At 43.6% G+C, this 17,529-nt stretch overlaps 1 protein-coding gene across 3 annotated transcripts in view; it reads right to left on the minus strand.

The window, feature by feature from the left end:
- Positions 1-10,911, minus strand: part of syt7b (synaptotagmin VIIb) — a 152,064-nt gene extending 141,153 nt beyond the window's left edge. For all 3 annotated transcript variants that reach the window (XM_061703018.1, XM_061703001.1, XM_061703010.1), the window contains exon 1: positions 10,647-10,911. In XM_061703018.1, coding sequence (XP_061559002.1) covers positions 10,647-10,680 — 34 coding nt within the window. In that variant the 5' untranslated portion in view covers positions 10,681-10,911. The remainder of the gene's footprint in view (positions 1-10,646) is intronic.
- Positions 10,912-17,529: the final 6,618 nt, after the last annotated feature.

A 17,529-nucleotide genomic window follows, 5' to 3' on the forward strand; every position in this document is an offset into this window, starting at 1 on the left:
TCTTAACATCCCCACTTGAAAAACAATGTATTTCTGTAACAACCTGTTCAATAATGTGGGGCAAAGCCAAGTGTGTCTCTTTTGATTTACTTTTGATGTGACACCACGTGCAGCCTCTCAAGCCTTACATCTGGGCAAAAGAACAAGCCACAAATAGCCTCCTCCTCGGAGCCCTTCTCTGACAAGACCACTTTTAGACAAAACATCCATCTATGCATCCATTTTCCATAGTACTTAGCGTTACGGGTGACCTGGAGCCTATCTCAGCTGACTTTAGGCAAGAGGCCGGATATATCCTTGACTGGTCGCCACCCAATCGCAAAACATCCGTCTTCACATTTCTTCCACTTAAGCTTGTGTATTTTGCTCGATTATTATTATTATTATTTTTAGATTTGTGCCACATTCTGAAATTTAACTTCGGAATTAATTAAAAATTATCAGCATAATAATAATTATTATATGATGTTGGTTTCTGTGTTAAGCAAGCTTTCCGATGATACCAACTTTTTGAAAATAGATAATAACAGATAAAGATTAAGAAAGTTCTTAAAGTTTTGGAGACATCTCTTGTGAATCATGCATACGCACAAATCTGTGATTCGTCAATATGTTCGTACTTTAATTTGTTCTTACTTCACGAACAGATTCAAAACCTCTTCAGACCATTCGTACGCAGAAATAAAGCAAAGCAAAGCAAATTTATTTATATAGCGCATTTCATACACAAGGTAACTCAATGTGCTTTACATGATTAAAAGCATTTAAAAACAAAGAAATAAAACAGCCTTTAAACATTTAAAACCGAGAGAAAACAAATTTTCAACACATTTACTATTATTATTATGCACTGGGCAGCACGGTGGTAAATTGACCGACTGGTTAGCACAGCTGCCTCGCAGCTCTGAGGACCCAGGTTCAAATCCGGTCTCTCCTGTGTGGAGTTTGTATGTTCTAACCGTGCCTATGTGGGTTTTCTCCGGGTACTCCGGTCTCGTCCCACATCCCAAAAACATGCATGGAAGGTAAATTAGAGACTCTAAATTGTCCATAGGTAAGAATCTGAGTGTGAATGGTTGGTTCTCCAAATAATAATGGGATCAATTAATTGTTTTCTACAATGATTCAGATGCTTTGCTGTCCCCTGTTCACATATTTAGAATCAGAATCATCTGTATTTTGCCAAGTATGTCAAAAAACACACAAGGAATTTGTCTCTGGTAGTTGGAGCCGCTTTAGTACGACAACAGACAGTCAATTGACACATAACGCTTTTGAGAAATAAAGACATTGAGAAAAACAGTCACTGAGCAATGAAGGGTTGCTAGTTATCTGCTAATGCCGGTACAATTTGTTTTTGTTTTGTGTTTTTTTTTTACAATTGTGCAAAAAGATGCAGAGTCCTCGAACAAATAGAGCGGTTTGAATGACCAATATAGCAATAGTGAGTTCAAGGAATGTATGCAGTTTAAAGTGACTAATAGTGCGATAATCTGGGACAATGTCGATTGTGCTAATGTTGCAGATACTCCTCAGTCAGTGTGCAAGTGGTGCAGATGCTACTCTGGCAAGAGTGGCCAGTATTGGTCAACAACAGATATGCCAATAGTGCAGCGTGGCGAGACTACTACAGTGACTGCACGACTAATGTATAATTGGCCCGACACAACTCAAGACAAAGAAATTGTCAGCATGTTGCAATGGAATTGTAAGTTAGCTGTTTAAGAAGTTAATGGTAAGAGGGAAGAATCTGTTGGAATGTCTGCTAGTTTTAGTTTGCATTGTTCGGTAGTGCCTACCTGAGGGAAGGAACTGGAAGAGCTGGTGACCAGGATGTGGAGTGTCCAAAGATCTTTCACACTCTTGTCTTAGTTCTGGCAGCGTCCTCAATGGTCGGTAGGGAGGTACAGACAATCTTTTCAGCAGTTTTGATTGTTCGTTGCAGTCGGAGTTTGTCCTTTTTTGTAGCAGCACCAAACCAGACTGTGATGGAAGAACACAGGACTGTTTTGATGACCGCTGTGTAGAACTGCCTTAACGGCTCTTGTGCCAGGCCGTGCTTCCTGAGAAGCCGCAGGAAGTACATCCTCTGCTGGGCCTTTTTGAGGATGGAGTTGATGCTTATCGGCACTTCAGGCCCTGCCCTGAGAGACCGTAATTCCCAGTAACTTGAAGGTCTCAACGGTTGACACAAGGCAGCTGGACGGCATGAAGGGCAGCTGTGGCAAAGCATGCCTCCTGAAGTCCACAATCATCTCTACAGTCTTGAGCGTTCAGCTCCAGGTTATGTCGGCCGGAACACAGCTCCAGCCGCTCCACTTCCTGTCAATATGCAGACTCGTCACTGTCTTTGATGAGGTCAATGACTGTGGTGTCCTCTGCAAACTTCAGGAGTTTGACAGCCGGGTGCTTTGAGGTGCAGTGGTTTGTATAGAGAGAGAAGAGTAGCGGAGAGAGGACACAACCTTGGGGCGCCCCAGTGCTTGTGCTGTGTGTAGATGAGGTAGTGTCCCCCAGCCTCAACTGCTGTGTCCTGCCCGTCAGGAAGCAGTAAATCCACTGGCAGATGGCTGGCAAGACACTGAGCTGGAGAAGCTTGGAAGAGAGGAGTTCGGGGATGATGGTGTTGAACGCAGAGGTGAAGTCCACAAACAGGATCCTCGCGTAGGTCCCCGTGCCGTCGAGGTGTTCTAGATTGAAGTGCAGTTCCATGTTGACTCCATCATCCGCAGACCTGTTTGTTCGGTATGTAAACTGCAGGGGGTCCAGCAGGGGACCTGTGATGCTCTTGAGGTGGTCCAGCACGAGATGTTCAAAGGACTTCATGACCACATATGTCAAGGCAACAGGTCTGTAGTCATTCAGACCAGAGATTGCAGGTTTCTTGGGGACTGGGATGATGTTTGAGCGTTTGAAACAGGATGGTACTTTGCACAGTTCCAGAGATCTATTGATGATCTGTATGAAGACTGGAGCAAGCTGGTCCGCACAGACTTTGAGGCAGGATGGGGACAGAAGGTCTGGGCCTGCCGCTTTTTTTTGTTGTTTGAAGCTGCGTCTCACATCCTGTTATGCACCACACATGTCCGCGCCCATGCCGCGCAGATCCATGGCGTTGTCAAATATATATATATATATATATATATATATATATATATATATATATATATACACACACACATCACATACACATCACATACACATCTTGTTATGCACCACACATGTCCGCGCAGATCCATGCCGTCGTGTGTGTAGCGGACATGCCACGCAAAAGATGCCACCCGGCACCCCGGCTTCACACTACCACCCCTACCCGCCGAGATAGACGATAACTGCTAGAGAGATGCAGCGTCACACGCAGACGCTAAACGAATCAGACGCCAAAAACTATCAAAAACAAGACACAGACATTTGCTTTGCCATGCCGACGCTAAGTGAATCACAGCTGCCTGGCGCTTCAAAGCGGAGACCCAAGGATACCGAGTTTGCCCCCTGACGCTAAGTTAAGTAAGTCTCCGCCAGTCGAAGATTGCACCAACAAAGGCGCCTCCACCCTGTTGAGTACTGCCACTTGGGAGTTGGAACAGGCAACAGCGACACCCACGGGCGACGGAACGACACGACAGACATGGGTTCATCAGACAGTCTGTGACTCGACTGGGAGTTAATATTTTAAGAACTTTACATGAACGCCACTAGTGACTGTATTGCTGCAAACTTGAATGTCTAACGTCAAATCTGTTATTAACTGAACCAGATGAAATGTCACATGGAAAATAGTAATGTTCTCCACACCACACAACATTTGAAACATTCATTACAGGTATGGAAGAGGATGAGCGTGGAACAATGCAAGGTGAGGAAATGGTCTCGTTATCTTAAATCCAATTATTAATATTTTATTCCACTGGTTTTATTCCACTGGTTTTCACCACAAAATAATCCTAAAATGGAAAAATAACGCCAAAAGGCAGCACAGCCCCTCTGTGTTCGCGAAGGTGGTAGCAAGGGAGGGGGGTCCAACCTTTTTGTCAGCACAGAGAAGTTTTGGGGAGTTTTGGTAGAGAAGTCTTTCCTTTGGTCTCCCCCCGACGACCGGGCCAGGCAGGACGCCCACCTCACCCGAGGTGACGAGGACACATCGGACAATCCCCCCCTGCAGAGCATCCGGCAAGTGCTCCGAGCCACCCTGTTTGGGGGCCCGAGCTCAGTCCGAGGGAACGGAGGCCGGCGCAACGTGCCCACTCCGAACGTCTCGCAAACAGACACCCGAGAGACGTCCTGCTTGGGAACTCGTTGGCCTCCCGTTTTCTCCCCTTTTTATTCCTCCCTTCCGTCGACCGGGCCGGCCGAACACTCGGGAGCCTGACTCGCCTGCCTCAAACGTGTTCCAGACACGTAAGTACAACATTGCGGTCTACTAAAAGTACAGATTAGTGCATATTTGGGTTTAAATTAACGAGAACAGGAATCCTCAGCTATATGCATTCACTACATGTCCATTCTGCTAATCTCACATCACAAATCCCTTCGTTTGCCAATGTTCGTCTGTACCTTGTTTGTTTTGTGTTTGTCTGTGTTTTATCCTGTGGAATCCCATCCATCCATCCATTTTCTGAGCCACTTATCCTCACTAGGGTCGCGGGCGTGCTGGAGCCTATCCCAGCTATCATCAGGCAGGAGGCGGGGTACACCCTGAACTGGTTGCCAGCCAATCGCAGGGCACATAGAAACAAACAACCATTCGCACTCACAGTCATGCCTACGGGCAATTTAGAGTCTCCAATTAATGCATGTTTTTGGGATGTGGGAGGAAACCAGAGTGCCCGGAGAAAACCCACGCAGGCACGGGGAGAACATGCAAACTCCACACAGGCGGGGCCGGGGATTGAATCAGGGTCCTCAGAACTGTGAGGCTGACGCTCTAACCAGTCGTCCACCGTGCCGCCTCTCTCTCGCTCTCTCTCTCTCTCTCTCTCTCTCTCTCTCTCTCTCTCTCTGTCTCTCTCTCTCTCGCTCTCTCTCTCTCTCTCTCTCTCTCTCTCTCTATATATATATATATATATATATATATATATATATATATACACACACACACACACACAAACTTACACACACATACACACACACACACACATTCATATATCGAGAAGATTGTCAAAATGGTACAGGTTCTTCCCTTGTCATGTCACAGATTCGCCCATTGTCACAAGGCAGAATTCAAAGGGCTCAATCGTAAGGGCTGCTGAAAAAAATGGCCAACAGCAAATGACAGTAACGAGGCTATTTGAATGGTAGACGTTAATTTCAAAATTGATTCACTCCTCTGTATTCAATATAAAAATATCCTCCACTATGCTATATTAAATAGAAAATACGTACAGTATTGGAAAGAAAAATAGTGCTGGCTGCTGGATTTGTGACATGAACAGGAAACCAGACACTTAGTCTAAACCAGGGGTGTCAAATACATGGCCCGCAGGCCAGGACCGGCCCGTCAGGGGCTCCAATCTGGCCTGTGGGGATGGAGAACATATTCTCTGCTATTTTTCAATAAAAGTACCTGTTGTTGCTCATGTAGAGGATGCACTGACAACACTTAAATGTCATGGATGCACTTGAGAAGGCCAAAAGATGCCAAGCTTCAGGAGCACACTAATATAAAATGCCATGCCACCTTCACATTGCAATTTTGTGAAAGTAAATGCCTCCTGTAGAAATATTTTAAGACATTGAGTATTAAAAAATATCAGTCAAAAGTTTCAGTTCAAATGAGTTTGGTTTAGTGCAAACTTTTTGTTTTTTTTCATGTACTGCCACAACTTGTATTTTTATGTCTACGTTTACAAATGATGCATAACTGAATGGTACACTCTCACTGAACACTGTTGAAATCGTTTTTGTTAAAATTTCAGATTGCGCATGATTTGCAACAAAATTTGCAGATAATAATCAATAAATGTGAATGTTTTCCAAAAGTACTTATAATTAATTTAATAGCAAGTAGTAAGTAATTACTTGCACCAAAAGAAAGCTTTTGGAGAGTTGTTATTTATGGATTTTTAAGCCGCCTGTGAATGTGGCCTGTGAACTAAAAGGAGTTTGACACCATTGGTATAAACTTTCCAAGAATGTTTCCGTTTTTAATCATTCAGTAGTAGACATTCAGTTGTATCCTTCCTTCCCTTTGTCTCATCACCAGTGTCTATGTGCCGTGTCTGGAGACCAGTGTTGCTTCAATGAGTTCACAAATTAAAAGGCATAGTGTATGTCTCCCTCTCCCTTTTGCCTCTTCTTCAAAATCACTTACTTTGGGGATCTGTAACAAAGTTCTTCTCTCAAAATCTAGTCTGCCTCTCTTTTTCTCTCTGCCTCAAGTCTCCAGTTATCTATTTCTGTCCACCAGATCTCTGTGTTTGTCAGCATTACTTCCATCCCACACTCTTAGTAGACTACTTCCTTGATGCGACCTCATCTAGATTGCAAAAACCTCTCATCCCTGGCATTCTTTTTTTTTTTTTTTTTTTGGGGGGGGGGGTTTAGCAACTACTTATCAATAACTACAAAGCAAAAAATACAACCAGACATGCTGGCAAATGGGGTCATGTGGGAGGAGGCACAACAAAGACAAAATGCAGACAATCATACAATCATTGGGATTTCATCTTTAGCGCGGTTGTGCTGCTGTAACAGAGTTATGCAAGAGGCATTTCCATAGAATTCTATTTACACTGAAATGAGTGATGCATTTGTCAGCATATGGAATGTCACGCCAATCATTATTCAAGTTTGGAGTTGAAACACTCTGAGCAGATGTGTCAACCAACCATCCAAGTGGTAGCAATACTAGCCCTTCCCTACTTGTCATCAGACCATGCCAGCTCAGCCTAGTGATGTTTTCAGGGTGTACCCCAGCCCTCACCCAGTAAAAATGATCTACTGCACAATGTGTCATTTTTAAGAAAACTCATTGCGCTTGTATTATTCCACAGCCTTAAACTCCTTCTCTTTGATGATACAATTGTATTTACAGGCACAGTGCTACACTTCCCACTGTCCCAAATAAGGTATGTTGTGCTGCTTTTTTATTTTATTTTCCCTTTTTTGAGTTTCAAGACTAAGGCGAGAACACCGGCATGCGTAGTGGAGCAATCTGATCCTGTGTGTTTGTGTTCTCACTAGAATGCATACTCATTGTCCAGAGATTAGACTAATGGACAAATCTTATATTGAAGTATTTTTATTATGCCTGATATTATTGTAACACAAATATAAATAAGAAATGCTCCCTCTCTTCGTTGACTTTTGTTCATGTGTTGTCAATAAAAGAGGTGTCAGTAAATACAGATCTTCCACAGAGATCATGTCTGAAAAGCGGTATGTACAGGAGAAGCTTCATAATGACCATTTTTTTCCATTTTATTGTCAACAAATGGACTGACATCAGGCATCTGAAGCAGTATTTCTTTTGACAAATCTGGCAGGGTGTTACTGTTCATACACCTCACGGAACCATTGTGTTTTTAATGCCTCCATCTTTTCTGACGTTTCTACTCTTGCCACCATTTTGATGTGATGTTTTATCATATTACTCTTTTATTGTAAATGTATGCCTAACAGCAGAACAAGACAGTATTTCATCTTACATACCTTACCTTACAACTATAAAACTAAGAATCTTGCCTACCAATATTGAGGCTCAGAGTTATAGTTTTTTTTTCTTTTCTTCTATTTATAGATGGGCCATCCCTCACGATTTGTTTGAAAGTTGAGGTTCCAAAGCCACTAGATAATACCTTTGGGCCTTTCCCAAACTGCTGGACACGCACAATTGTCCTAAAGAACTTGCTAAGATGAAGAATTAAAGGAAACGTGATGTATTTTTAACAATTTAAAATTGTCCCCATGTGTCTTGAAAATATGTCGTTGACATTCTACCAACAAAATACACAAAGGATAAAGAATTGAGCACACTTAATATCCTCTTGTTACACTCTGGTTTTAATCACTTTGTCTCAAGCATGTGCGCCACTGCTCCCCCCTGTACAACTGAGCCAATGCCAAGAACAGCTTCCGTTACTGTGATGACCAAGCCGACCCTCTCTAATCTGGGTGTCAAATTAGAAACTGGTCTGAAATTTTACACCCAAATCCGAGGAGTTGTCAAATCCAGATTTTACCACTTGATGCAGCTGTCCAAAGTCAAGCCAGTCATCTCAAGGCAGAATTTTGAAACAGCACTCCATGGGTTTGTCACCATACGGCCGGACTACTGTGAAGGACTTTACGTGGGAGTCAGCGCATCTGCTATTCGTCGTCCGCAGATGGTACAGAACGCCGCTGCACATTTTTAAACTGGTACACGTAACTTTGAGCACGTTTCCCCGTTTTAGCCTCACTGCACTGGCTGCCAGTGCACTTCAGGATTCATTTTAGAATAATTTTATTTGCTTTTAAATCATTAAATGCATGCGCCCCACCCTACCTATCCGAGCTTCTTTCCCCTTTCGAGCCCACTCACTTTCTCAGGTCAGCTGGCGGGTTGCTCCTGACTGTGCCTAAAACCAGGCTGAAGTTCAGAGGGGAGCGAGCCTTTGCTGTCGCTGCTCCAAAACTATGGAACAAACTACCTCAGCACATGAGACAGGCCTGTTCTTAGATCACTTTTTAAAATGCAGTCCTTCTCCTTGGTCTTTGACACCCAGTGAGAAAATTACAGTACACAGAGATGGCAACAACATACTGTCAAGACACAAGTACAGTAACACGAAATATGCAGTTTGTTCCTTTCCTCTAATCCTAAATGTTTCATCAAAAAGACATACATTAATGCACTATTGATATATACACACAAATAATACATTAATGTACTATTGAAAAGAGATACATAAAGCAATTTTGACTGAAAGCCATAGCAAAGCAGAAGTCAACCATGCATAGAGAGGCCATACTGTAAAAATGCCCCGTGAACAACATGATGTGACGTCAGGAGCCATTCTGATGCCCTTAAGTAAATAGAATTATAGATGCATAATCAGGCATCCTGGGGACGTGATCTAATGAAAGACCTAATAACAGACCTAATTTAAAACCACTTGGGCACGTTGATTAAAAATAATAATAATAATAATGATTTCTCATGAAATGAATTTCCCAATTACTTTTAAGTCCAATTAATTAAGGAGATGAAAATATGTATTCTCCTGAGTAATAGAATTACTAGTGAAAATTATTGTAACCATATTTTTACATAGACTTTTATGACTGCAACACGTTCCAAAAAAGTTGGGACGGTTGGCAAAAAAGACTGAGAAAGGGGAGGAATGCTCATCAAACACCTGTTTGGAACATCCCACAGGTGAACAGGCTAATTGGGAACAGGTGGGTGCCACGATTGGTATAAAAGGAGCTTCCCTGAATTGCTCAGTCATTCACAAGCAAAGATGGGGCGAGGTTCACCTCTTTGTGAACAAGTGCGTGAGAAAATATTCAAACAGTTTTTTTTTCCTCAACGTACAATATCAAGGAATTTAGGGATTTCATCATCTACGGTCCATAATATCATCAAAAGTTTCAGAGAATATGGTGAAATCACTGCATGTAAGCGGCAACATTGAATGCCCGTGACCTTCGATCCCTCAGGCGGCACTGCATCAAAACAGACATCGATGTGTAAAGGATATCGCCACATGGGACCAGAAACACTTCAGAAAACCAATGTCAGTAAATACAGTTCGGCGCTACATCCGTAATTGCAACTTGAAACTCTACTATGCAAAGCAAAAACCCATTTATCAACAACACCCACAAACGTTCTGTTTTTATTTATGTTTAACACAACGTCCCAACTTCATTGGAATTGGGGTTGTAGAACAATTAACACTATATTCTGGCAATATGCCAGTTTACTTCTTTGACACCAAATCCTTAACTGCTCAGCGCATTACAGTGTGCAGCCCTCTTTCTCTGACATACGGTGTAAACTGTACCTTACTGCAAGTCCTAAAGAAATTGATTGAGAATGTGTGTATGTTCAACACATTCTGGTGTTAGTGACCTTAACCTTACTACACAGTGTATGGCACAGGCAGATGCATGGAAATCTATTACCTCTGTCATAACATATTCGGATGGAAAGGTTTGTCTCACCACGTAATGTAATTGTTCCATCTGATCACAAAGATAGACTCAGAGCCTCACACACACACAACAACAACACTCTCTGAGGTACACACACCCGGGAGACACGCAAACATGCAGACTGCTAAATTAATATGAGCGAGTGCGGATGACCTTGCGATGTTGTGCTTAGGCCACCTCTTGTGGTGGATGCCACATCGGGCACAACAAGTGCTCGAGTGGCTGCCTCACTGACTTGCCACCTCGGCTGTGTTGCAACATCCCATCTGACTGCCATGCACGGTCTGTGAGTGTGTTTTTTGTGTGTGTGTGGGGGGGGGGGTGCAGCCGAGCAATAGGAGATGGCAGTTGGCAGCTTGTTGCAATGACCCCCAGCATCACTGCCTGACATCAATGTGACACACTCAAGGGCATCTGCTAACCAACGTGAGAGCTTTCAACTACATGAAATGGAGCAATAAAATGCTGCACGGGAACTCTACTGTATCCAAATATATTTGACTCACCTTTGCTGTTATCTTCTTCTCTGTTGAGATGCATGACTCCTCTCAGTGTGCACTCATTTAGGCTGATTCTCGCAGCAAAGATGAGCTCTTCGCCCCGAAGAGTGTCTACGCTAAACTCTCATTCCAGTTTCCGATGTGTTGTTGTCCTCTTAGTGTCGACAGCTTGGTCGCCACGCATGGACGCGCCTGCACTTGTGCGTCCTTCTCCCCTTGTTGAGCTGGAGCAGGTAGTCTAGGTGATGTGGGGTGTCTGCACGAGGGTATTTTTGGCTCGCTCACTTACCCCCCCCCCCCCCCCCCCCCCGACTCCCCCTCCGTCTGTGTTTTCCCAGCCCGGAGTGGCTCTCGGGGATGGTTGTGAGGGTTTGAGGGAGGATGCGACAGGCAGACGGGCGGGGTGACGTGTGGATCAAGTCGGGAGGAGGTCGAGGCTGAGGCGACGGGATCCACGCGCCCTGTGATGGTCATTTCATCGCTGCTTTGGCTCCCCATCAGCGCATACGTGATATCACACGAGGAGGTGGGGGGGGACAAATAACCAGCATCTCCTAAAAGACAATAAAAGAAATGCCCTCTGATGCTTTTGTTGCACAAGCATCGACAAGAAGGCTTCTGATTCCATAACATGTTGCTTCCTTTTGAAGACACTTTTTTTTAAATAGAAAAAGAGGAGGAACACCGGATATTTGAATACAGATGGATTTGTGTGAGAAGAAACGATGACGCCTGATGCACTTTGAATTTCCTCCTGTTGTCTGCGGTTCCTATTGCATTCATTCATGGTTTGCTGTTATACTGTCTTCGTCGGTCTTGATGCCGAAGGAGGTAATTGAGTTAATTTGGCAACGTGTGCGCGCACGGTGCTTTTACGCGCAAAACAACGCTGATCTGACTCGCGCAGTTGAAGTTCCCTGCCTGGCTCGAGTGATCCCATCACCTTACACAAAAGTGTCACTCTCGTTACTATCGTCGTGTAATTACAGCCATTAGTGCTGTCCTGTCGGTATAATAGCACATGAACTCACCGTGCACGTTCACGAGTGGCGTGCGTCTGGACGTAGCTCACCGGTGGCCTCTAGTGGGCAATTTAAGGCAGTGACAGTCACCCGGATGCCACGTTATGCCCGTCAACGTCTCAACTATCCATGGACTTGTGACTGACTGTTTGCCAATCATGAAATACTTAGCTCAGTTCAAATATCCTTTATGAAACCATCTATACTTACATTTTGTACAGCTATTTTCCTGGTTAGGGTCGCGCGCAGGGAGGGCTGTTGCGTCCCAGCTGACTTTGGGCGAGACCTAAAAGACTTTTCGTCAATGCGCTACTACCACGTCGCAATTAGAGAACGCATCAATACTTTCCATATACACAACACCACGTACTGTACATCATGTGAAGCCAGTTTCCAGGGGGTCTATGACAATAACACTACGCCATAAACACATACTACCAAAGAGACGTTTGAGAAGTTGAAGGGCCCCGCCCCCTGAAATAGGCCTAGCGACGCCACTGCCTAACATGACAAAAAAGAATGTTCCATAAAATGCATCATACCCACCTGAAATGCTGATTATTAAGTCTGTGAATGTGTGCAGGCCGCTGCAGATGGGTTATGCTTGTCGAAGTTTGCTGTAACTAGTTTTGCGCCGATCAACCAATCAGAGTACAGAAAGATGCGGACGTCATTGCGGCGTAGCGCCCGGTGAGGAGGAATTTCAAATCTGATTGGTTGAAAAATAAATCAAATAAATTAAATTAACCTAACAAAAATGTTGAGCACAGCTGAGAACAATAGCACACTAGCCAACGACTTGAATACCTTCTACTGCAGATTTGAAAAGGACAGTTTCGCACCCCACACCCACCCGGCCGCACCCCCGACCACCATAACACCTCTTGACTTCTGCGTTTACCATCCATGAACAGGATGTGAGACACATCTTCAAACAACAAAAGATTAACAAAGCGGCAGGCCCAGACCATGTGTCCCCATCCTGCCTCAAAGTCTCGCGCCAGTCTTCACTAAGATCTTCAATAGATCTCTGGAACTGTGCGAAGTACCGTCCTGTTTCAAACGCTCCACCATTATTCCAGTCCCCAAGAAACCTGCAAGCTCGGGTCTAAATGACTACAGGCCTGTCGCCTTGACATCTGTGGTCATGAAGTCCTTTGAACGTCTCGTGCTGGACCACCTCAAGAGCATCACAGGTCCCCTGCTGGACCCCCCGCAGTTTGCCTACCGAGCGAACAGGTCTGCGGATGATGCAGTCAACATGGGACTGCACTTCATCCTAGAACACCTCGACAGTGCAGGGACCTACGCGAGGATCCTGTTCATGGACTTCAGATCAGCGTTCAACACCATAATCCCTGAACTCCTTTCCTCCAATCTTCTCCAGCTCAGCGTCTTGCCTGCCATCTGCCAGTGGATTTACAGTTTCCTGACGGGCAGGAGACAGCAGGTGAGGCTGGGGGAGACCACCTCATCCACACGCAGCATCAGCACTGGGGCGCCCCAAGGTTGTGTCCTCTCTCCGCTGCTCTTCTCTCTCTACACGAACGACTGCACCTCAGCGCACCCGACTGTCAAGCTCCTGAAGTTTGCAGATGACACCACTGTCATCGGCCTCATCAAGGACGGTGACGAGTCTGCATATCGACAGGAAGCGGAGCGGCTGGAGCTGTGGTGCGGCCGACACAACCTGGAGCTGAACACGCTCAAGACTGTAGAGATGATCGTGGACTTCAGGAGGCATCCTTCGCCACAGCTGCCCCTCACGTTGTCCAGCTGCCTTGTGTCAACCGTCGAGACCTTCAAGTTGCTCGGAATTACAGTCTCTCAGGACCTGAAGTGGGCGACCAACATCAACTCCGTCCTCAAAAAGGCCCAGCAGAGGATGTACTTCCTGCAGCTTCTGAGAAAGCACGGCCTGCCACGGGAGCTGCTGAGGCAGTTCTACACAGCGGTCATCGAATCAGTCCTGTGTTCTTCCATCACAGTCTGGTTCGGTGCTGCTACAAAAAAGGACAAACTCCGACTGCAACGGACAATCAAAACTGCTGAAAGGATTGTCAGTACCCCCCTACCCACCCTTGAGGACTTGCACACTGCCAGAACTAAGACAAGAGCGTGCAAAATCCTCTCGGACCCTCTGCATCCCGGTCACCGGCTCTTCCAGCTCCTTCCCTCAGGTAGGCACTACCGATCAATACAAACTAGAACTAGCAGAGATTCCAACAGCTTCTTCCCTCTTGCAATCAACTTCTTAAACTCCTAACCTACAATTCCATTACAACATGCTGGCAATTTTTTGACTTGAGTTCATTGTCACATTTCTGTGGGACCAATTATGTATTACTGGTGCACTCACTGTAGTTGTCTCGCCATGCTGCACTATTTGCATAGACTGGCCACTCATGCCAGAGTAGCATCTGCCCCATTCGCACACTGATTAAGGAGTATCTACAACATTTGCACAATCAACATTGTCCCAGATTATCGCACTACTTGTCACTTTAAACTGCATACACTCCTTGAAGTCTCGGCGCCTTTTGCACAATGGTCATTGCAGCGGACTCTTGCAATATTAGTCTTTCTAACTGCTCTAAGTGCTAGAAGACTGCATCTTTTTGCACAATTGTCAAAGAAAAATAATAATGTACCGGCATTACCAGATAACTAGCAACCCTTTACTGCTCAGTGACTGTTTTTTTTTTTGTCAATGTCTTTATGTCTCAAAAGTGTTCTCTGTCAATTGACTGTCTGTTGTCGTACTAGAGCAGCTCCAACTACCGGAGACAAATTCCTTGTGTGTTTTTTGGACATACTTGGGAAATAAAGATGATTCTGATTCTGATTCTGATGTTTGTGGGAGGAGGCCAGAGAAAACCCACGCAAGCACGGAGAGAACATCCAAACATTATAGGGTTGGAAAACCTCTAAGATCAGAACTGTGAGGCAGGTCCAGGTCTGCCAACCACTCTTTCACCATACTGGCCCTGTTGGGAATAAATTAATATGATTTATTGGAACAAATATCAGAGTTTATGTCATGGTCTGTGTTTTGGTTTGGGTGGTGGTTAGTTTTGTTTCATGTTTTCCTGTGTTGTTGTTATTGTGTCCACCTGTTCTCATCAACCTTCGCCCTTGTGTCGACCAATCAGCTCCGTCCAGCCGCTCGTGTCTTGTCCAGGTGTTCCTCGTTGCCGCGTCAATCTGTTAGTTCCCCGGTTTCTTTCGGTTCATTGTCAGGTGTCATTGTCTCTGTCTGTGCCACGTCATAGTCGCCAGTTGTCGCTCAGTTATTTCCCTCGTCATGTCTTGTTTCCAGTTTTAGGTTTCTTCAAGTGTTTCTTTGTTACTTTGGTTATCAGTTTTGGGACTTTGTTTCGTTTGTGTTTTCCATGTTCCTTGTTTTCCTTTTTTGGGAATTAAATATTTTTGGAGACTCCCGCACTCCTGCCTCGCCTCCCTGCTTCCCTAACACTTGGGTCGTCCACGTTTTTGCCTTGCCTTCCTCACCTTCAAAAACCCTAATCGTGACAGTTTAGGCTGTAAATGTAAACTTCAGGGCTTCTGATAGTGTTTCCACCCATAGAGAAGGCCTTGCTGGCCCTGACCTCTATCTTGTTATGTAGTCAGTCCACTTACCGTACCATTGATTGTAATGCTAAAATATGTCCACTAGGTAACAGTATTGATGTACATATGAAAAGTCCAACCACTAGAAAATACTGCCCATTCCCCCTCATCCCTATTATAATTTACTTTGAGGTTTCGGTTAATTTAATACAACAGGAAGACAAGGGTGTAAACTCAAACTGAATTGCTTAACCTCAAAAATCATTTTAAACAATTGCAGTATTGTTTTTAGTGTTATGAACGCCAAACCTTTTGGAGACATATTGCTGTTTAATATTTAAAATGTAATTTTAAAGATAAGCCATGCTCAGCTTTGGGAGCACTTGAGGTAGGAATATTAAATTTCCTTTGTTTGCTTTGTGGCGACAGAAAACTCTTTGTTAATGCATTTCTTTTGTTTGTTTTTCATCTCTGTCATTATTCAGTGATGTAATTATTAATCAGTTGAACTGAGCTAAGGTATGCTTGTCATTTGTCTTAAAACATTTTAAAAATCCCAGTGGTGGTCAGCAGCCTAATGCAATAAAAATGACTTTGCTGTAAATAAACATCAGAATAATTAAGAAATAAAAAAATAAGCAGAGGGAGTATTTCAAACTCCCCTGTTGCCCAGCCAAACTGTTCCAGCACCAAAGGCATACAGATCCACCATTCTGCAAAGCCATGCAGTTGAACAGGACAGGCTAAAAAAAAATCACTTTGTTACTTGTTGTAGATTTGTACTCAATTATTTATTTTTCTGATGACTTTTAACTTCTGCTCCCTACTTTTAAAAAACGATATCAGTACTTTCTACTCCTTACTTTGTCAAACTAGGCTTGTTATTTATTTTTTAACCAGACAAGGTAAAATGATGTACAAGAGTTGTTAAGTCAACCATGGTTGAAATCTTAACTGATTTGATTGACTGATTGATTGAGATCTTGCAGGAAAACAAAACAAAAACAAAACAGGGACAGTAGGTGAACCATGGGGCATTATCGAAAGGGACCTAACAGATTTGGAGAAGCAAGATATTCCCCATGTAAGACAATTTTTTGACGTCAGATCCAAGAATCATTTGTGGCGAATGAAAACCATCCATCCATTTGCTATACCCCTTATCCTCACCAGGGTCGCGGGTATGCTAAAGCCTGAACACCCTGAACTGGTCGCCAGCCAATCGCATGGCACGTAGAAACAAACAATCATTTGCACTCACATTCACGCAAGCAAAAATTCTGTCTAATCTGAAAAAAAACAACAACATACTGGTTAAGGGTTTTCCTTAGTTGTTATCATTAGATAATTTCACTTTTTTTTCGTTAGTCAGTCAATTTACAGTTACAATATCTTAACACAGTTTTGAGAGTGTGTCCAGTGATTTTTTTCTCTTCTTTTTTTTGTCTCGGTATGAGCACAATTTCAAAACATTTGATGCCAAAATGTCTTTTCCATTATGTGTCCCCAAAAACATGTTGTAATTTGCATCATGATGCTGACTAAAATTTTCTTCTATTGCTTATTTTGCCTTTTCCATGAAAAGGAAAACAAATGCATTTTAGTGAAGGGCAACACATACGAACTCACATAATATTTTGGAAGCTGTTTTTGTATTACAGTTATACACTTGCCTTTATTGTGATGCAAGAAGTGTATTTCAGTGGGCCATCTGCAGTACCTCTGTTTTTGCCTTTACTATGAATGCCTAAGTTCAAATCATCAATAACATTTTAAAAATAAGGCTTTAAGCGTGGCTGTTTCAGCATGGGAGACATTTACCCATATAAGACCAAGGCGGCATAAAACGATTGCTAAATTAGATTTTTATTTTTTTTACAGGTTTTTACCATTATTGATCTAATTATGTGAAAATGATATAATTGGCAAAAGTAAAAAAAAAAAAAAAAAGTCATTTATTTTTTTTTGATTTTTGATTTTTGATTTTTTTACCAATCTGTCTACTTTTGCCCAGTGTCAATACTGTATGTACTTTTCCCACCTCCGTCACATTAGTTGTGTACGTGTAAGTGCGTTTTGCCAAATATACTGTCCAAAATCTAATTTCGACGGACCAATACTTTATTGTGGTTTTGTCCAAGTTGTGCTAGATTTGTATTTTATTTCATTTTTAATTTTTTCCAGGGAGTGTAATTTGATGTGGAGCCGTCCAGTCAGCCTCAGTGTGCTCGTATATGGCGCTATGCTGGTTTCGGGGCGCCGCCGCCGCCGCCGCCGCCGCCGCCGCCGCCGCCTGT

Source organism: Phycodurus eques, chromosome 2 (assembly GCF_024500275.1).
Source record: "Phycodurus eques isolate BA_2022a chromosome 2, UOR_Pequ_1.1, whole genome shotgun sequence".
In the NCBI taxonomy this organism is placed as follows: domain Eukaryota; kingdom Metazoa; phylum Chordata; class Actinopteri; order Syngnathiformes; family Syngnathidae; genus Phycodurus; species Phycodurus eques.